Source organism: Leopardus geoffroyi, chromosome B2, assembly GCF_018350155.1.
Source record: "Leopardus geoffroyi isolate Oge1 chromosome B2, O.geoffroyi_Oge1_pat1.0, whole genome shotgun sequence".
In the NCBI taxonomy this organism is placed as follows: Eukaryota; Metazoa; Chordata; class Mammalia; order Carnivora; family Felidae; genus Leopardus; species Leopardus geoffroyi.
The window spans coordinates 47,305,008-47,327,200 of NC_059332.1; the positions used below are offsets into that span (position 1 = coordinate 47,305,008).

The 22,193-nt window shown below is 36.7% G+C and overlaps 2 protein-coding genes across 10 annotated transcripts in view; one reads left to right on the forward strand and one right to left on the reverse strand.

Moving 5' to 3' along the window:
* MMUT (methylmalonyl-CoA mutase) overlaps nt 1-2,073 on the reverse strand; it is a 36,531-nt gene extending 34,458 nt beyond the window's left edge. Inside the window, exon 1 of one of the 3 annotated variants that reach the window (XM_045498489.1) lies at nt 1,880-2,073. The gene's annotated coding sequence lies outside the window, so the exon portion shown is untranslated. Of the gene's footprint in view, nt 1-1,664 lie in introns of all 3 variants that reach the window. The other 2 variants (XM_045498487.1, XM_045498488.1) reach the window with 2 other exon arrangements.
* On the forward strand, nt 1,625-21,421 carry CENPQ (centromere protein Q). 7 transcript variants are annotated; one of them, XM_045498495.1, is made up of 10 exons: nt 1,632-1,757; nt 5,963-5,994; nt 6,754-6,887; nt 7,626-7,674; nt 8,726-8,852; nt 9,415-9,483; nt 13,588-13,717; nt 19,118-19,237; nt 19,373-19,447; nt 20,650-21,421. In XM_045498495.1, exons 3-10 carry the CDS (start codon nt 6,786-6,788, stop codon nt 20,779-20,781), a joined length of 804 nt encoding a protein of 267 aa, XP_045354451.1. In that variant the 5' UTR covers nt 1,632-1,757; nt 5,963-5,994; nt 6,754-6,785; the 3' UTR covers nt 20,782-21,421. The 7 variants fall into 7 exon arrangements, with proteins under 7 accessions (XP_045354450.1, XP_045354451.1, XP_045354448.1 ...); XM_045498492.1 differs by lacking the exons at nt 1,632-1,757; nt 5,963-5,994 and adding exons at nt 2,032-2,222; nt 4,662-4,690; XM_045498491.1 differs by lacking the exon at nt 1,632-1,757 and adding an exon at nt 2,032-2,222.
* Nucleotides 21,422-22,193: the final 772 nt, after the last annotated feature.

Consider the following 22,193-nt stretch of genomic DNA (forward strand, 5'->3'; position numbering starts at 1 on the left):
GACAAAACCAATTTTTAATGTCAGAAGTCAGAAGAGTGGTTACTTATGACAGCTAGTACAGAAAGCGAACAAAAGAGGTGCTTTGGGGCAATGGTCTTGATCTGAATGCTGATTATATGGATGTATTTGGTTTGTGGAAATTCATCAAATTGCACAATTATATGCACTTATATATATGTAATATACTATTATACATAAGTCAAATTTAAAATATGTTATGCAGTTTCTTTAAAAAGGAGACAGGCTCAAAAAGTATTAAGTGAGGGGTGCCTGGATGGCTCAGTTGGTTAAGCGTCTGACTTGGCTCAGGTCATGATCTCACAGTTCATGAGTTCGAGCCCTGCATGGGGTTCTGTGCTGACAGCTCAGAGTCTGGATGGAGCCTGCTTTGGATTCTGCGTCTCCCTCTCTCTCTGCTCCTCCCCCACTCACGTTCTGTCTCTCAAAAATAAATAAACGTTAAAAAAAATCTTTTTAAAGAAAAGTATTAAGTGAAAGAATCAGGATAAAACATTGTAAATACAGTATGTTCAACTGGGTACAAAGTACACAGAACAAAATGTAAAAAGAAATACAACAAAACAATTCCCTTTATTCTTTTAAAGCTACTATGATTTTTACTCTATTATATCCATGGGGTCCCTGTCATCCATCTTCTTGCAAGCATAATGCAAGCATAAACTACATGTACTAGCTTAAAAATGGGTGAGAGAAATAATTTATAACTGAAACATTACAGCAATGACATAAAAGGTAATTTGAAAACTGCCTGATATGAGATTGTAGACAAAATATTATCACACTCATTTGCCTAAAATACTGGTTCCCCAAACCTGGACAAATGATAGGAAAGAGCCCTCTATTTAGTGACTTCCAGAAAATCACATGGCAAATTCCAGAAAATCAAAGGCTGGAAACAGACATCACAACTACTACTGATGGCAACAGGACTTCTGACCTTTTCTCGCCATAAAGAGGCTTCAAGGATCCAAAGAAAAAACATGTAAAACAAATATAAGTTACTGATGATTACAATATGTTAAAGAGTAATGATGAAGCCCATCCCTACAGACCCTCCCAAAATATGGGTCAAATACCTACCGTTCTGAATCAAATAACTCTCAAGTTCTGTTAATATGTGGTTCCACATTAATACTTTAGGAAAGGCTAACCACCCTCAATCAATGTTCAACCAATTTGGGTTGGAGATGACAAGACACAGCATGCAAATTGTATTTAATATTAGCATAAGTGTATCATTAAATATTAGAAAATGATGGGAGAAAATCATCGAGTGATTTAAAACTTTACACACATACACACACTATCCAAGGTTTCCAGCGTCTCAAAGATTGCTCTTTCAAGATAAAACAGAACAAGTTAGTAAATTATAATTTTATGTTAATTTAGACCTCTTTCCTATTTCTCCTCTTACCCTTCACTCCACAAGTATAGACAAAGTCATTTTCAGTCCTCCACCTTTTACAAACAACCTCACAGTAACAAGAGCTGCAGCCTAGAAGAGAGACAGCTGTGGCGCCCGCGCACCCCTCTGCAATCTTGGAAGCGCCCTCTGCCTAGCGGCATCTCGGGGTTTTGGGGTACCCGGGGGAAGATGGCGACATGGCCCCCGAGGCGAACTAACACCTTCTTTCCAGAAGTACCTCCGAATTCCCACTGATCACGCTGAAGAGAAGTCGGTCGAGACTTTAAACCCAAGAAGACAGGGGAGAGCGAGATGCCGTCACAGTGGGAAGGTAAATAAGGAAGTCGGGAGGAGAAAAAGGACAGGCTCAGAGGACAAGGATAAGTGGGGAGAGGAGTCAGAAGAATGGAGGGCAGTGAAAGGTGACATCCCTAAATACACAGTCTTACTCACGGCCTGCCTGTCTCAGACCTCGGCTGTGAGAGACAGCGGCTGGGCTTCGGACCACCCAGCCCTAGAAGTCAGAGATCCACACAGCTGAGCCCCTCACGGAGCTTGCGCAAAAGTCAGCTGGAGGAGTCAGGGGGTATAGGCGGACACCGCCCTCCCTGCAGCCAATCTCGTCGCGCTCCCGTGGGCGCGCGCCTGATGACGTTAGCGGGGGCTAGAATGCTCGCCTCTCTACTCCCGGGTTTCCGGTTTCTACCCGCCCACTTCCGGGCCTTGTTGACTTTCAACGGTTTTGGCGCCAATTGCTCAGAGCTTGGCCTCCTGGAGCATTCAATAGGCACCTTTGGTGAGTGATGAACGCTTTTTATCGGCGGGTGCGTCCAGCTTGCGGAATGAGTTTTGTGGCCAGTGCGATTATGGCAGTCTCCGCGGCTTGTATTTCGAGAGCGTGAGATGATTTTCCAGTGAGAGGGAAATCACTTTTGGGGCCAAGGATTGAACTGTTTGACTTGCGAGGCCGCAGTGAAGCCACGCCTGGCTCCTCAGTTCCTACTTTCCCCAATTCATCCTCCTCCTCGTTCGTTTTCCATAATATCCTGCGGCCCATCTTGGGGCGAAGTGCAGCTCTAGAGATTAGTATCTTTGGGTACTAAGGTAACTTCGGTCGGCAGCGTTGCTATCCCGAGGCATTTGTCAGGAGTTAAACAGTATTTTTGTGTTTTGCCAGACTTGGCGCTCGCCCTGTGTGCCTATATAGAGCCCTAGGCTGAGAGAGTTGGTTTCCACGAATTTCAGCAAACCGATAAGGAAAACAGGACAGCGTAGGAGGCCTCCCTGGCCGCAAACCACCGTTCCAGTCTTATTTCTGTCCCGTTACTCAGTCTTATTTCTGTCCATTACTCCCATACACATTAAAATATCGCTGAATTTTCCCTGTCCCTGAACAGACCAGTTTCTTTTAAACTGTTCTGCCATCAGACTTTTGCTGTTTTCTCTCAAATACTTCATTCCTGGTCCTTCTGGCTAAATATTTCAAAATGTAATTCACATGTTACTTTTTTTTTTTTTTCTGCATAGCATGTAGCATTCTTCCCCCACCCCCACACACATCAATTCGAGTCATTCACTTATTTGTCTTTTCTAGCTTTTTCACATGGTATGTAATTTTATATAGCAATTGTTTTCATGTCTGTCTCTACCCACTACCGCTAGGCTGTGGTTTCCTGTGGATCTAAAACGGCAAAATTTCTATTCCTTTTACATTTATATTAAAATTTCTATTCTAGTTCCTTTACAATTAGCCCAAAAGTGATAGAAAATTATGACAGTTCTTTATTGAATTCTTACTATGTTCTACGCATTTTACGTATTCTGTACAAAATTTTAGCTTCACAAAAACCTTTAATGTTGGTGCTTTTTAACCTTAACCCATTTTACCAGTGGGGAAATTGAACAACTTTACTTGCCTAAAATCGTACAGCTAGTTAAATGGCAGAGTCAAGATTGGGAACTAGGCCATTTATCCTTATCCCTGACTTGCTCTTGGCAGTGGTTCTCAATCTGATGTCCATTCCCACCAGGGGACAGTTTTAGTTGTCACAACTTGAGGGGCTGCAAAGAGAGGGTGCTTTAACTAAGCATGTTACAATGCATCCCCCACAACAAAGAGTTACCCCATCCAAAATGTTGATAGTGCGGAGGTTGAGAAACTTTTTGCGCTATGGTTTAGTGCCTCAAATAGGTATCGATGAAAATGGTGCATCTCCTCTTGCCAGTAGTCAAAGACCAACTTTTATTTATTTATTTATTTATTTATTTATTTATTTATTTACTTTTAATCTGTCACAACTGATTCTTTTGTACAGTACAACCCAAAATTAATTACTAGTCAAACCCGTAGAGTATATAACACCAAGAATGAACGCTAGTGTAAACTTTGGGTGATATGATGTATCAGTGGAAGTTCATGAATTGTAGCAAATGTACCACTCGGGTGTGGGATGTTGGTAGTGGAAGAGGCTGGGGGTAGTGAGTGGTTACAGAGGGTATATGGGTACTCTACATACTTGCTGCTTAATTTTGCCGTGAACCTAAAACGTCTCTAAAAAAGAAAGTGGTGTTTGTTTGTTTGTTTTTAATAAATTACTGGGAAAATGACATTTAAAAAGAAAAAACAGCCAGTTATTTTATAATCAAGTTCAGCATACATAAAATTGTTGCCAAATTGCAATAAAAGTTTCTAAAGGGATACTGTCAGTTTCTATATTTAAAAGGACTGTCACAGTTTGTGAGTTAAATTTGGAGTAGCAGTAAATTATATGTTTTTGAATAAAGAATATCAAGAAAAATTGATAAACAGAACCAAACTATACATAAGTGCCAGCTGAAAGTTAGAGACCATAAGAGCCCACAGACTTTTAGAGTGGAGTGGTGTGGTTAGGAGGCATGGAGAACAGGTGGTTCACGCTCTGGGAGGGTGGACGGAGGCAAGCAAGCAGCTCAGGTAGAGGGCATAGTGCATGCATACTCAAAAGTGTGTTCAGGAAATCCTCAAATGTACTAGAGAGAGAGAGTCTTACAAGGAGTAGTGGGAGAAAAATATGGAGCTAGACAGGGCTAGATTGTTCAGGACTGTAAATGGCATGGTAAAGAGTTTGGGTGTTGTATGCTAGGTATTGGGGAAGAATTTTTTTTTTTTTTTTAACTTGAGAAAATAATTTATTTTGTTCCAGAATTTGGGATCAGAAACAACTTTGTAGGACTGACTCATATCTTTTCCATACAGGATCAGCTGCGGCTTATTGATTGGCTCAGGTACATGCCAGGCTGGCAAGTTGGTGCTGGCTGCTTGTTGGGAGTTCAGCTGGGGATTTTGCCTGGGGCTTCAGTTCCTCTCCACGTTAGCCTTCCTTATAGCATGGTAGCTGGGTTCCTAGACCAAATATCCTAAACATGATGAAGTTGAAGTTGCGATTCTTTCCATGTTTAGGCCAGGAAACTGGTACAGAATCATTTCCACCGTATTCTACTGTTCAAACAGTAGAATGCCAGGATTTAAGATAAGGGAACATAGACTCCATCTCTCAATAATTGGAGTGAGAAGGAAATTGCACCATTTTTAACCTATCGGATGAAGTGAGTACTAAATTCCAGCCCTCTCTTGCTCCCTCGCCCAGATACTCTTCAGTGAACAACCTGTACTGCTGTATATATGGCAGCCTTCCAGGAGAGGTCCACAAGTGAAACTCTCACGTGGTTTGGCTTTTTTAAGTAGGGGAAGTATAAGGGCATGGATGACAAGTTGAGAAAATTGGGCATCTCAGGAATATAACATGAGAGACTAGGTGTAAAGCACCACATTGTTCAAGAGCAGGGTAAAGTGTATTTTAACTTCCACGGCTTTTTGTCAACGATCTTACAAGTAGTCCTCAAGTGTAGTTGGTGATTGTTCAATTAACTATGTCTCACTATTTGTATTCATCTTACTGAAAAAATCTTGAAACTTCACCTTTTAAAATTTGAAGAAATAGGTTTATCCGAAGTACCTCCTTTATTATTTCTCAATCTCCGTATATATTTAAACTCTAAAATTTTAAATGGTGACTGATACATATCTAACTGTATATGCCTAGAAAACATATATATGTAATGTATACACACACATATATGTATACCTCATTTTATCACACATTTTATCACACTTCACAGATACTGTGTTCTTTACAGATTGAAGGTTTGTGGCAATCCTGCATCAGCAAGTCTTTTGACTCCATTTTTCCAACAACATTTGCTCACTTCCTGTCTCTGTTACATTTTGGGAATTCTTGGAATATTTCAAACTTTTCCATTATTATGATATTTGTTATGGTGATCAGTGATTGACTTGCTGAATGCTCAGATGATGGTTGTTTTTTTAGACACAATGTTGGTTATTATGGTTGTTTTTTTTAGACATATTGGTTTTTTTAGACATAATGTTATTGCACACTTACTAGACTACAGTATAATGTAAACATAACTTTTACATGCAAATGAAACCAAAAATTTCATTTGACTCACTTTATTGCAATATTCATTTTATTGCAGTGGTCTAGAACAGAACCTGCAATATCTCCCAGGTATGCCTGCAAACACATTCACACACCCCTCCATGTATACTGTACCTAACTTCTAAGCTACCTACTCCTTATGGTCTAATGCAAGAATAAACATCCTATTCTTCTGTTCCTTTTAACAGTGAAAAGTTTGGTGACTTACTAGTTAGTAGATAGGGAAAAGGAGTCATTCTAAATGTTGTCATTGACATCTTCATCCACTTCTGTGCCTGTTTGTAATTTGTGGGAGGACAGGGTAATCAGTATACTTCTGTGCTTTTTTAAAATGCAAATAGCCCGGGCAGAGTTAGAGCTTAAATCCTTATGAGTGAATTTTCCACCTGAATTTCCACAACATAGATTCATAATATGATCCTAAAGATTATCTCCTTTCATAAGGAGAATGGAGAATATCTGTGACTAGAGTAAGACAATTTAATACCTTATATTTCCATTTTCTTGGATCTAAACATGGAGATAATGTTACTGTATTGAGGAAGTATAAAGTAAGAAATTCAAAAGCATTTTCACATAATTTTGTAAAGCCATAAAAATGGAAGATATTTTTAAGAATGAAATTGAATTAATGAATTAATGAATTAATGAAATTTAATAATAACTGATGTTTGTTTTGAAATATGTTTAAATGTTCTAAAAACAATACTGTCCCAAAACTTTCATTACGATTTTTTTTAAAGCAAATTTGGAACATGTATAGGTAGCTCTTTTTAACAAAATTTGTTATGCAGGCTTAAGCTTTTCTGTGTCCTTTTATCTTCCCAGACTTTTTGTTATGATTGTTCTGTTTAATAAAGATGTCTAACAAAGCAGGGGCTTCCAAGAAAAGATCTCAAGAGTTAAAAAAAAAACCAAAACGAAAAACTGATGATGAAGAAGTGGAGTTACCAGAGAGAAAGGTAATGAAAATACTGAGTTTATCACTTAGAACTTTGTGATTGAAAATATCATCTGTTCTATGTGAAGGAATATGTGAAGACTAAAGGGCAGTTTTACTACAAATTGTAGTAATTCATATTATGTGGGAGCTGTTGCAATATGATTTACAAAAGTTCTCAGATGAAAATTGTGTATTTCAATTTCTAAAGATATTGATCAGAGAATTATTTGCAGGAAGGGGTAATGGGGCATTGCTAAGGTTTAAATGTGAAGACTAGGAATAAAGTGTATAGAGATTTTATGTTAAAAGGAATATCTGTGAGTTAGGAGAAGATATATTTATTATCATAGAGAAAAATTACTTTGGGAGAAATTAGCTTCTGTCTACCATCATTGTGCCCCTCTCTTCCAAAATTTTTATTATAAAATAATTTTAAAAATGTGTTTTTCCCTATGTTTTTTTGTAGGTGAAGTATATGACACTATTTCACAGGCAAAATGACTAACAATTTCTTTAAAACATTCTTTGATATTGTATGGAATTCTGCTGTACATTATCACCATTGTCCAGGAATTGCTTTAGTATATCTGCTGCCTGTGATAAATACACACTCTTGTTCTGCAGAAGTGGCAATCTACTTTTTTCTATCTTGTCGGAAGATATATGGATACTCTTTGACATACATGACAAATATATATCAAAAACGCTATCTTTTTACCTGATGCTTAATTATGTGTGCATGTGTTTTTTCCTTTAGGTTAGAAACACAGCAAAAAATAAAAATCCAAAGCATCTGCCTTCCGAAGGTATTTATTTTCTCTAGCTTATTTAACTTGTCTGTCGGTCTCAATACTATCTGTATTCATGAAAAAATTCTCAGCATCTTGTTTATGAGTTCTGGAAAAGACAGTGATAAACAGCTGCATTCTCATTTTTGCAAGAATAAGTAGTACTTGTTAGTCAGTTATTTTCTTCAACTGAAATTTTACTTACCACCTCTAGCAAAATACTGTGTAGGATTCTAAATTGATAGGAACTAGAAAAAACCAGTGTCCCATAGTCTGAATTATTACTGATTTGTGATATGGAGACACATGATTTCTCTACTGATTTCTCTTTAAAACAGATATGCTTCTGTCCTACCACCATTGTATAGATTAGTTTGGAGCTACTGTCCAATTTCGTTTGGAGTAAATTAGTTTGGAGCAGTTATCTTTACTTAAGCATCACTTCTTTGAAGAATTCCCTCCGTCTTCTCACCAAGACCAAGCTAGGTCCTCTGGTTTTATATTACTGTACTGCACATAGTACATAGAACTTTTTCTTTTGTAATGCTTTGCATACTTCTAATTATAATTATTTTATCTCCCTTCTCTCCAGAACTAATCTTCAGAGGAGCCAGTAGCATATCTCCTTTGTTTATCCCTTATAAGTAGAACAATATCAACAACCTAGGAGACCCTGAATATTTTGTTCCAGTTGCCATTCAACATTTGGTAGAAATAGCTTTCTAGTCTTCTCAATGAAGCTCTTTAATTTAGATCATTTCTGGGAACCAGACTTTTATATTGAATCCTAGTAAGTATAGCCTGGTTCTTCATTTAGAATTGTCTTGGGTTTGTATCTGCAATGTCAGCTACTAATATTTTAGCTAACATAATAATAGACAGCATATTCATATTTGACACTTGACATATTATGGCTGTGCAATAAAAAAGAAATTAAACGATTCCTGCAGTTTTATAATATTTTGGTTCTTGTAATTCTATTAGCTTTTTAAAGTAAATTTATACTTGAAACTCTTCCTAAGTAAAAACATAAAACTTTGAGATTGACCAGAGTCTCTTCTCTCACCAGTAACAGGACAAACAGAGCATACTAATCTAAAACGGGTAAAGATAGCATTCAACAAGAGAAAAACCTGGCAACCTCTTTCAAAGAGGAGCAGAGAGCATTTACAAGCTATGATGGAATCAGTAATAATGTAAGTATGAAATTTTTTCACTCCTGATTTGTACTCAAATGTTTCCTACAAACGGTATCCTTTTAACTGTCATTATTTGTTTTATGGTGGTAGGGTATTTTTCTCCTTCAGAAGAAGATACACGTAATGTCTTGTGATGCTATTAGCCTTGAGCAAGAAGTCTTTATTAATTTCAGAAGCTTATCATTCCATCAAAGAAAACAAAGCCTATGTGGCATAACTTGCTATTTGTAAACTTTGAAGTTGTTCCCTCACTAGGGATATTTAGGAAGAAGTTGAGTTGAATTGACACTATATGTAAGCTACCGTCATGCTAAAGGGGATGTAAAGATGGATTCTGCCATCAAGAAACTGAACTCATCTAAATTAATTACAATAATAAAATGTAATAAAAAGAATTTTGATTCTATCTCTGCTTAAAATGTATTTAACAGAAAATAAAAAGTGATTGATTCTTCCTGGCTAGTAAGAGACACATGAAAGAAATCAGAGAGAAAAAAGTAAACATTGTATTAGTTGTATTTCAAACTACTACTTATTCAATATCTTTTTTCTTTTCCAGAACAATTTTGAGTAACAATATTAGAGAACATGAACAAGTTCAGTATCATCTTAACTATCTAAAGAAAAGGTAATATAGTTATGCAATAGAAAATTGTTAGAACATAATTAGTAAAAATCTGATCTGTTCATATGTTACCAGAACAGACATTTGTGGGATATAAAGTTTTTCTTTCATATTGGGTTTTCGTTGTTGTTGCTTCTATTGTTTTAAGAAGATGAACAATTTGGAAATGTATATTCTAAACTGCTGCTGCATGCAATTCTGAAGTTAAGAGAATTTATTAAGAAAAGAGTCTGAAAATCACAAAATGCCTACTTCTACAGCTCATTGTTTTGTATTGGGATTTGAAAAAATATTTTGTCAATTTTAACTCCCTCCATGTTGAGCAATTCGAAGTTAAGAGTTTACCGTTCTTATCTGGTATTTATTCAGTGGCTGTGTTTTTTCTTCCTATGTTGTATTACATTGCTTTCATAAGCAGCAAGCGTAATTTCCCGGGTATTACTGCTCTTTTTCATCTTGTGGCAAGTCACAAATGGAAGCTTCTTTTCAAGTGTTCTTGAAAGTCACACCACTGCCAATGATTTTCTTTTTTTTTTTTTTTTTTAATTTTTTTTTTTTTTCAACGTTTATTTATTTTTGGGACAGAGAGAGACAGAGCATGAACGGGGGAGGGGCAGAGAGAGAGGGAGACACAGAATCAGAAACAGGCTCCAGGCTCTGAGCCATCAGCCCAGAGCCCGACGCGGGGCTCGAACTCACGGACCGCGAGATCGTGACCTGGCTGAAGTCGGACGCTTAACCGACTGCGCCACCCAGGCGCCCCTGCCAATGATTTTCAATAACTACTGTCCATACAACTTTTTCTTTTCATAGAAAAATGTTCTGCATCTCAGTTTCACATTTGCCTGGAAATGTTCATGACCTAGTACATTATTCTTGAGAAGTCTGAGCACAAATTCTGCTCACTTGAAGTATAATTTCAACAACAGTAGCAAAACAGAAAGCATGGGTGGAAGTGGGGGTTTATGGAGAGGTTGAGAGATGGAAGGACTGAGAGAATCAGGCCTGCCACCTACTTGTGGGAATGACAGCCTAATATCAAAGGGGACGGGAGGGTACTAAAAAGCCAGTATATAAGCTGATACGTAATGAAAGTGTAGCTAATTATTGCCTTTTTAATATAGAACAAATAAGTCATGTTTGGTGTATGAATGAGAATATTACATTACATAAATGCTCTTCATAGTGATTGATCATCAGAAAAGATTAAATTCTGTTCAACATTTAAACTCTCTCTTTACCATGTAGCAGCTGTGGGGATGCATATTTCAAAGACTGCCTGTTGTCTCATTTCTGCTTTCACAATTCAGTCTTTTGGTTTCCAAAGTAACAATACTCAAGATACTTTTCCTTCTACTGATATATAGCAGAATACTGCCATAGTAAATTGATTCTACTTGGATCTCTGAATAAACTTTCCTGTAGCAGCATTTTTCAAAGTATATTTGGAATACTTGTTTTTAAAGATACTCTGAATAACAGTGATATATAGTGAATTATGTTTGGGTACATTAGCATATCATAAAAGCTCTATAGTGAATAAATATATTTCATTTTGTTTAACCTAGCACCTCCAAAGTTGGAATTACCACAGGAACTCTTTATTTTATATATTAGTCTCATCTCTGCTTCTGGCCGCATGTTAGCTTCATTCTTTGAAAAAAAATTTTTTTTTAATATTTATTTATTTTTCAGAGAGACAGAGAGACAGAGCGTGAGCGGAGAAGGGCAGAAAGAGAGAGAATCTGAAGTAGTCTCCAGGCTCTGTGCTGTCCACACAGAGCCAGACGCAAGGCTTGAACCCATGAACCATGAGATCATGACCTGAGCCAAAGTCAGACACTTAACCCTGGCTTCATTCTTTTAGACAAGTTGTCCTCGCTAACGTAGAACTGTAGACCTTGACAGATCCCTATTTTTCTCTTTAGCCTTGTGAAGAAGAGAAAGAGAACTTGTATCCTCTTACGTCAGCTAGAAAATTCTGGGAAATGTGCTCTGATTGGCCCAGCTTAGGTGCTGCACCTATCTTTAGACCGATTTTGTGGCAAGAGCTATTAGGATTCATACAGACACAACCAGACAAGCAGGGTTGCTAGTCAGAGAAAATGGGTTGGCTACTACAGTTCCTAGAAGAACGTACTTTGGGAAAGTCTGCCCTATAGAAAAATGCTATAAATGGTAATTAGGTGTTGTTGGCATAGTAGGTTATCTTCATGTTACATTTTTATTTTAATAAGATTTTGTAAGAATCCTGAAAATCTGACCACTACTTAGAACATTTAGAATAGTGAGTGACCTAGGGTGCCTGTCTGGCTCAGTGGGAGGAGCATGTGACTCTTGATCCTCAAGGTTGTGAGTTCAAGCCACATTGGGTGTAGAGATTACTTAAGTAAATAAAACATTAAAAAAAAAAAATAGTGACCCTTCCACAGAATTAACAATAAACTTTTAGAGGACATTGTTCATAAATGGATCTTTATTTTAGTTAAGAAATCAAGGGGCGCCTGGGTGGCGCAGTCGGTTAAGCGTCCGACTTCAGCCAGGTCACGATCTCACGGTCCGTGAGTTCAAGCCCCGCATCAGGCTCTGGGCTGATGGCTCAGAGCCTGGAGCCTGTTTCCGATTCTGTGTCTCCCTCTCTCTCTGCCCCTCCCCCGTTCATGCTCTCTCTCTGTCCCAAAAATAAACGTTGAAAAAAAAATTAAAAAAAAAAAAAAAAAAAAAAGAAATCAAGAACATACCCCTCTTAAGAAGACTTATACACACAGGTGTTTAATGTGTTGGCCTAATGATTGCATAATTGAAATTTATTTTAATACTTTAATGAAAATTATGATTGGTGGGGTTTACATTGCCTACTTTTTTCTTTACAAAAATTAATATTTTTTGGAAGATGAGTTTTGGTTTCCACTCTTGTTTAAACCCTACAAATCTTAAGTTGTAGGGTTTTGGAGAATGCCAAAATGCTGCTGCTAGGTAAAAGCAACCAAATTTAGATTTTCCTCCTTGATTTCTTCCTCGAATTCAAGAATCAAATCTAGGAAAGCTGTATGGCTCCCTGCTACAAGTGAGGGTAGTAATAGGTTAGTGTCTATTGGTGATCTAATCAACCTGGTTTGAAGGAGGCTTTCTTAGCCTTGTTTTGTTAATTTTTTTGTTTTTAATTTGTTTTTTTTATCTTTTTGTTTTTAATTTGTTCTTTAATTTTTGTCCTTTATATATTTAGAAAGGATTTCATAACTTTAATATTGAATAGTATTTATGATGATAGTACTTTTGACAAAGCACTCTATTTTTTGAATGTTTATTTTTGAGAGAAAGAGAGACAGAACGGGAAAGGGTCAGAGAGAAGGAGACACAGAATCCAGAGCAGGCTCCAGGCTCTGAGCTGTCAGCACAGAGTGTAACACTGGGCTCGAACTCATGACACACAAGATCATGGCCTGAGCCGAAGTCAGACACTTAACCAATTGAACCACCCAGGCGCCTCTGAACAAAGCACTTTAATCTTAATGTTTTATTTGCCTTAAACTCTATGGCACTCACTTATCTTCAAAGCCATTGTGTAGAGTAACTGATATAGAAGTTCTTTTTCATTGGTCACATTGTCTGAGACAACTGAAATATAGCATCCAGGGTCATAATTATGACTTACAGAGTAGTGTTCCATCTTTTATCCAACAATCACAATAACCGATAGAATTATGTGCTATAATAGCCCAGGAAACACTTTCAGAAGATACAAGGAAAGTTTTACTTTAAAATATGTATAAATGAAATTGTATAAAAATTAAATTGTATAAATAAATGTATATAATACAATTAATTGTTAAATATGTAAAACAGAATTTTTTCCTTTCATGAAGCAGCTTAAGTGCCCTATGATTTGAGATAAATCTTAATAAATTGAAAGGTTTAAAGATGATGTGTCATGGCTTTTTATGGGTGACTCACTGCTAATGTTAGCCACTGTTAATAAAAGAATATTATAGCCCTTGGGAATATGAGGTCAGAGAAGAGATGGCAACAGTACTTCAAACAGAACAAAAACCAAAAATAATGGTACTAAAAAAGTAAATATAATTATGTTTTTATTTTATCCCTAAGATTGCTACAACTGTGTGAAAATCTTAAAGTCCCTCCCAAAAAGCTGAAAGATTTAACTAATGTGTCAAGTCTACTGAAAATGGAAAGGGCAGAGCACAGAGCTAATGAAGAAGGTCTGGCATTATTGCAGGTATGATATTTGAACAGGGAGTCCGTAATTAGAGAGTTAGGAGAAAGGGGAAGAAAACAAGAAATTTTTTTAATTATCATGATATTCTCTGAGTAATGAATACTGATATTAGAACAAGTAATTCATTAAATTATTATTATTATTTTTATTATTATTAGTCAAAGCAAAAACTTTGCCTAAACTTTAGGCCTCTAAAGTTAAAAGTACTTCTAATATATTAATGATTAGCAATTCTATTTTTTTATCTGACTTTACCTGAACTACTATTTTGGATTATCAAATTACAGGAGGTCATCACTTAAATGCTATAGAATTTCAAAACATTATATTAGTTTTTCCATTCTGTATATGGTACTTATTGACAAGAAGAGCATGCTCATCATTATTATTGTTTATTATCATTATAGCTAACATGTAATGAGGGCTCTCTATGTTCTAGGCACTACTCTAGGCACTTATAGTTATATCCCTTAATTCTAAAAATGACTTAAAGAGGTCTATGCCATGTGATCTCATTTTACAAATGTGAAAAAAGGGACATCCAATACTTTTAGCTAAAACTTACACATACTGCTTCAAGTTATGATGTAGACCTTAGCCCAACTTCAAATTCTGATTCTTGATCATTTTCTTGTAGAAGGTAGTGGGAGATAACATTGGGTATCATGATTAACTTCAGACTTTTAATTAGTCGATATTTGAACATTTAAGAAAAGCAAACTTAGGGGGCTTATTAAATAGTTAGACATTATATTCCTTAGCCACTTCAGAGCAGTTTGTGGGTAATGGCGCATAGGTCTTTGTTAGCAATTCAGAAAATAGTTTGGGTGGTAGTTTATGCAAGGAATGTGCATGCCCAAGGATTTCTAATAATTCAGAATTCACATTTTATTCTGGTTTTTCCATACAATCAACATTGGATGGATTTGATTCTGAGCAACAAATTTACATGTATTATAAATTAATGAAATGTATATAATTTACATATATTATAAATTAATGAATTATATACGTTTTAAATAGAAACTCCACTTCCTTCGTGGTGTGAGATGATAACCAAGTTTTTATCCCACTGTTACTACTTTTTAAGAGTATATTTTCACTACTGATATAGTTCCACCACGTAATGAGCACCTGGATGACATTAATACAGGTTATTTTTTTTATTTCAGCTTTATTGGCCTATAATCTTAAGATATTTGAAGCGTACATTGTAGTGACTTGATATATGTACACTTTGTGAAAGCATTCATTCCCTCATCTGGTAAATTCACACATCATCACCTCACATGATTTTTTTATTTTGTGTGTGGTAAGAACATTTAAGTTCTCTCAGCAAATTTTAAGTGTACAGTACGGTGTTGTCAGTTATAATCACCTTGTTTCACACTAGGTCGTCACACCTCATTCATCTTATAGCTGAACATTTGTACCCTTTACTAACCTCTCCCCATTTCCTCCATCCCCCAGGCCCTGGTAACCACTTTCTTACTCTTTTTTGTGAGTTTGACTTTTTTTTTTAAAGGTGATTTTAAAGTAAATGATGGCAAATGTTATCTTAACATTTCATATTTGCATAAATCACTTGAAAGTGATCAAACATAGTAAATGACACTGTGATTTTTATAATACTTAGAAGCATTTCTGTTTTACAGCAAAAACTGGACCTCCATATGCCAAAAGGGTAAATAGAGTTAAATGGAAAAAACTGTTTTCTCTGTACTCAGCACCCCTGACACCAAATGTGTGGGTTTTCCACGAAGCACTTTTCCAGTTCTCTGCAGACACCAACTAGGTGTCCTACAATTTCATTCAGTTCTGACACTACCTGAAATTAGTACAGACCTCACAGGTTAAGGGCTCAGTCTCACAAGACTGCCCCCCACTTCAGATGACAGTTGCCATCCACTCCTGTACTTCTGACCAACCAAGTACAAATCAGGTATTGCCATGACCCTCTCCTCACTTTCAGTAATTTGCTAGAACAGCTTACAGAATTCAGGAAGTCACTTTACTTACTATTATCCGTTCATTATAAAGGATACATTCAAGAACAGCTAAATGGAAGAGATACATAGGGCAGGGTATAGGGGAAGGGTGTTGCCCTCCCAGCACCCCAACGTGTTAGCTAACCTAGAAGCTCTCTGAACCCAGTGTTTACAGTTTTTATGGAAGCTTCATCACGTGAGCATAACTGAATCTCCAGCCCCTTTCCCCTTCTCAGGAGATCAAGGAGTGGGGCTAAAAGTTCCAACCCTGTACTGACATGGTGGGTTGCTCTGGCAACCAGACCCTGTCCTCTCTAAATCATTCATTATTAGCATAGACTCAGGTAAGGTTGAAAGGGGCTTATTATTAATAGAAAAGATGCTACTGTCACCCCAGTGACTCAGCAGATTACAAGGGTTTTAGAGGCTCTGTGCCAGAAACCAGGGATGAAGACCAAATACATATTTTTTTTTTTCAACGTTTATTTATTTTTGGGACAGAGAGAGACAGAGCATGAACGGGGGAGGGGCAGAGAGAGAGGGAGATACAGAATCGGAAACAGGCTCCAGGCTCTGAGCCATCAGCCCAGAGCCCGACGCGGGGCTCGAACTCACAGACCGCGAGATCGTGACCTGGCTGAAGTCAGACGCTTAACCGACTGCGCCACCCAGGCGCCCAAAATACGTATTTTTTATATCACAACATTACAACAGTCTCGGTTTTGCTTGCTTAATATTCAGTTACTCAATGGAAGCACTGTTGGCATTTTGGGTATAAGAGTTCTTCATTGATATAATAGAGCCTTTGAACTAGGAGTTTGTAGGTTTTGTCTGTATCCATCAGTTTTCCGCTGTGTATCTTACTTAGAACGGCTGCTTTTCCCCACTGTAGCCTAGAGTTATTCTTGATGGTGACTTTCCAAAACCTGTATCAGCTAATGAGTAACAAGTTGTATTCATGCAACAACAGTGTGTTCATTGAGCTCTCTCACTCCGTGATGATACTAGGGAAAAGGCAGTCAGCAAAGTCTTGGAGTGACTCTGAGAAGGTGGTAAAAGATCTGCTGGGCCTTAGTGTTTTAATCTCTGTGGATCTCTGCATAAGAACAGAACCATAGAATTTCACAACCAAAGTTAACATAAGAAAATATACAAATAAGGACAAAAAATAATCCACAGATAACAAAAGCATACCAAAAACATGTGTTCACAAAACAGATGAACACTAACCTAATTGTCAAGCAAACAAAGAAATTCAGAAAAACTATAGAGAGTATGGAAAAAATCATTAATCAGGATTAGAGATACCAAAAACTGCAGCTACAGAATTCAGGGAAGAATTAAAAGTAAGTAAAAGAAAGAAACCTTTCAGGTGTACAGACTAAATTAGAAGGAGAATTAAACACAACAGATAATGCTTACAATAAACAAAATAAAGAGAAAATTTTAAGAATCAAAAAGAAACATGGAAATTTTTAAAGGTATTGAGAAAAAGTGACAAATGTAAGAGCTCAGCAAAGAAGATATGGCATAGGTAGGGTAGGAATACCCAAAGAAGATAACCAAAGCAATGCAACAAAATAATTTTTTAATTACAATGGAAATTTGTAGTCCTATTAATACTGTTTTCTGTATTCAGTGCTGTTATTCATTCCCTCTGGGTTGGGTCATATGGTGGCCCCCAAAATGAGATGCCCAAGTCCTAACCCTGGAACCTGCGAATGTGACCTTATTTCGAAAGAGTCTTCCCAGATATAATTAAGGATCTCAAGATCATCCTGGATTATCTTGGGTGGGCCCTCAATCCAAAGACAGTTGTCTAGTAAAGAGACAAAAGTGGCCTTATGCGGAGACATGGAGGAAAAGTCTGTGTGGGGAAAAAAAAAAAAAAAAATGCAGAAATTGGAGTGCTGCAGCCATAGAAGCCAGAAGAACCAAGAGAGGATTCTCCCTTAGATATTCCAGAGGGATCTGGAATCTGCCCTGCCAACACCTTGCTTTGGACATCTGCCTTCAAGAACTGTGACAGAATAAATTTCTGTTTTAAGCCACCAAGTTTGTGTTTGTTATGGCAGGAAGGGAATACATGCACCTTACATATAGTGGTATTGGACAGCACTCTTCAAAATCCAAAAGCCAAGTCACAGGAAATTCAGGGCTGAGGAACAGGTGAAACTTGACCAGCAAATGCTAGAAAGCAAACTCTCTAGTTTCTAGTACAAGTAAACTGGAAGTAACCAAAAAAATTGGAGTGGAAAACAAGAGATGAAAAGAGACTTCATATGCACTTATTATAATGACCAGAATCTAGAACATGGAAACCAATAAATGCAGACAAGGATGTGGAGCAACAGAACTCTAGCTGGTGGGAATGCTAAATGGTACAGCACTTGGGAATACGGTTTGGCAGCGTCTTAAACAAAATGAAACATACTCTTACCACACAATCCAGCAATCATGCTCCTTGGTATATTGCATATGGGTGTTTGTGGTAGCTTTTATTCATAATTGCCAAAAGTTGGAAAAGTCCAAGATGTCCTTCAGTAGGCAAATGGATAAATAAACTGGCACATCAGACAATATTATTCACCACTAAAAAGAAATGAGCTATTAAGCCCTAATGAGACATGGAGGAACCTTAAATGCATATTTTTTTTTATTTTTTTATTTTTTTAAAAATTTTTTTTTTTTTTCAACGTTTATTTATTTTTGGGACAGAGAGAGACAGAGCATGAACGGGGGAGGGGCAGAGAGAGAGGGAGACACAGAATCGGAAACAGGCTCCAGGCTCTGAGCCATCAGCCCAGAGCCTGACGCGGGGCTCGAACTCACGGACCGCGAGATCGTGACCTGGCTGAAGTCGGACGCTTAGCCGACTGCGCCACCCAGGCGCCCCCTTAAATGCATATTATAAAAGAAACCAAACTGAAAAGGCTACACATACTGTATTATTGCAACTATATAACATGACAGTGCTCCAGAAGTGGGAAAACTGGAGAATAGAAAGATGAGTGATTGCCAGGTTTGTGTGGTGGGGATAGAGATGAACAGGCAAAGCATAGATTTTTAGGCCATCAGTCCTGGGGCTCTGCCACATTCGCACAGATCTTCCAGGATCTCTGATTGTAGCAGTTTTGCCTAGTTTTTGAGGAAATACTCTTGTACATGGGGTATATATATCTCCTTGTTCCAGAGAAATTAAGTTTCCTTACAATGCATTATTATATTGGTAAATTAGTTTCTAGGAAGTCTACTTTTTGAAAGAAAAAAAAAGAAATATACCGGTTTCTTCCAAAAGTGTTTCACTGTATGAGATATTTTTTTAAAATATGTATATGTATTTTAATACCTATTTGGGTTTCAATTAACAATATATTCAGTTTAAAATATTAACTTTTTATTTCGGACTCAGGAGGAAATAGATAAAATACTAGAGACCATAGAGTCAATGACTGGGAATATTCACAGCCTAAAGAACAAAATTCAAATTCTGACAAGTGAGGTGGAAGAAGAGGAAGAGAAGGTAAAACAGGTAATTGCTTAATAATGTATTGCTAGAGTGTGGATAAAAGTTTTAATGCTTACTTTCCACCAAGACAACTTTTGAATGTAAGAAGAGAGAAATCAGCCTTTTGAAATAATCTGTAGCTTTCTTTTTCAACTTTAGATGTTTCACATAGATAGTGGGGTACTCTGTCTTCCAGAACTTTCTCAGAAGAGTCTCAAAGCTCCCACACTTCAGGTAAATGCCAATTTACCATATCAACTATATCACCAGTATGAATTGCATATATAAAACCATAATATCCTTTTCTTTTTTTTAAACAAATGAAATACATAAGTTTTTAGTAAACATTATTTTTCTCATTTGACAAAATGGTTTGAACATATTTCTTTGTGAGCATCTTGTAGATCTGTCTCATTCTTGTCAATAGCTTTATAACATCCCATTATATGAATATACCATTCCATAATTTGTGAATTACTAAAATGAAGACTATTTGCAATTATTTGCTCAGTACACCCTTATACATACATCTTTACATATTTGTGTGGTCATAAGTGTAGGATAGATTTCTGGAAGTAAATTCCAATAGTTGAGTTTATGCTTCTAAAAATGGCCTATAACTCTTCATAAAATAGTGCTGTGTTATTTGTAGCCGACTATACGCTAGTATCTGCCTTCACAGGTTCCCAGTAGGTATTATAGTGTAAATGTTTATAATAGGGCACCTGGGTGACTCAGTCACCGGTTAAGCATCCAATTCTTGATTTCAGCTCGGGTCATGATCTCATGATTTGTGAGATCAAGCCCCCTGTCAGTGCGGAGCCTGCTTGGGACTCTTTCTCTCCCTCTTTCTCTGCCCCTCCCCACTCATGCTCATTCCCTCTGTCTCTCTCAAAATAAATAAACTTTAAAAAATAACAATTTAAAATAGGCTTATGTATAATCCATTTAGGGTGAAAGGAGAGGAAATGGGCAGAGGGAAAACAGAATAATACAAATTTGAAAGAGCAGAAATAAGTCGATGAGTACTGAAGTTTGGATGATGGATATATGAGGCTTTGTACCATTTTCTCTAACATACATTTGACATTTCTTATAAAAAAAGGTTAAAAACTAATTATATGGGTGAATATGGTCAAAAAGTATAAACTTCCAGTTATGAAATCAATGTGAGGATATAATGTAGAACACAGTAACTAGTCAATAATACTGTACTGTATATTTGAAAGTTGCTAAGAGAGTAAATCTTAGAAGTTCACATCACAGGAAGAATTTGTAGCTATGTATGGTGATAATTGTTAACTAGACTCATTGTGGTGATCGTTTTGCAGAATATACAAATACTACATCATTGTGTTGTATGCCTGAAATTAATGTTCTATGTCAATTATATCAATTTTTTTTTAAATTTTAAACTAATTCTGTTATACCCACAGAAAGAAATTCTGACGTTAATTCCAAACCATAATGCTCTTCTGAAGGACTTGGATGTTCTCCATAATTCATCCCAGATGAAGAATATGTTAACTTTCATTGAAGAAGCCTATAAGAGACTGGATGCCTCTTAATGAGGTTTTTTTTTTTTTAGACTGTTCCATATTAATTTAATGTCTATGAATTTATAAAACTGTTACTTGTGATGATATTGCAGAGGGTGAGTCTTCTTCAGGATGTATTTCCAATACACACTTAAAATTAGCCTTATAGATCTGTTAGCATCTAATGTCCTAAAAACTGTTTTGAGTAGTTGCCAAAACTGGGAACTCACGTTTCTGTTGCTGTATCTCTGGTTATTTGCCTGAAGCCATGAAACAAGGAACAGTCACAATCTAATGATTTACAGTGACTGAATTGAACTCATTTATTGGCTAGTGCAGTGGAAATGTGGTACTGTCATATATAAAGTGTGTATAGTAGCTGGTACATAGAAACATAATTGTTTGCTAGCATTATTATCCTTTAGCTCATGACTTGCATTTTCTGTGTGTTTATCTGGAACTTGAGAAATCCCCAAATGCCTTAATTCTTTTACATAACTCCCTGGATTGTTGTGGCATAATTAAGATTTGCCAGGTGTCTTTGCCTTTGGAGGTAGCATGACCATATTTCTTTGGTTTGTTATTGACTAGATGTTGAATATTTTCCACTATCATCAAAGCATACTTTATCTAAAAGAAACCTAAGCACATTTATCCCTTAAAAGAAAAATCAAACAAAAACCCCTTTCTATAAACCTTTTCTCATTGTAGTAATAAGTATATGTGTGTGTATATATATATATATATACATATATATATATAATATGAGTAAATTATCATTTGAATATATTAAAAGTCTTTTCTGTAAACTACAGTATATTGTCTGATTTGCTTTTATTTATTTGTAAAATAAAATAACAAATAAATGTAATTTCTTGGGGCACCTGGATGGCTCAGTTGTTTCAGTGTCCAACTTTGGCTCAGGTCATAATCTCACAGCTCATGACTTTGAGCCCCCACATCGGGCTCTGTGCTGACAGTTCAGAGCCTGGAGCCTGCTTCACATTCTGTGTCTCCCTCTCTCTCTGCCCCTTTCCCACTCATGCTCTGTTTTTTTCTCTTTGTCGAAAATAAATGAACAGTAAAAAATTTTTTAAAAACAACTGCAATTTCTCATTAATTTTCTTTCTAGCCTAGACGATCTTGTCAGTTAAGGTAGAAGGTGCCATAATTGTGTTGATACCCTCCAGGCAGAAACACAACCTTAGTTAAACAAGTTCCAACTAAAGCTCATTGCAGTAAGGGAGACCACACTGTCATGTGGAACCCTAGGGAGCTTTAATGAAAGAGTCAAAAGCAATATCCTTTTAGGAAATAATGGTCAAGGAGAACATTAATAGATCTTAGAGGAAGTCTTCAAGAAAGGAAACCTGCGGTGCAGCGTTTAAAGAAAACATTTTGCTATACTTGGGACTGCCTGCTAAGTGCCAGGCAAAGGAACT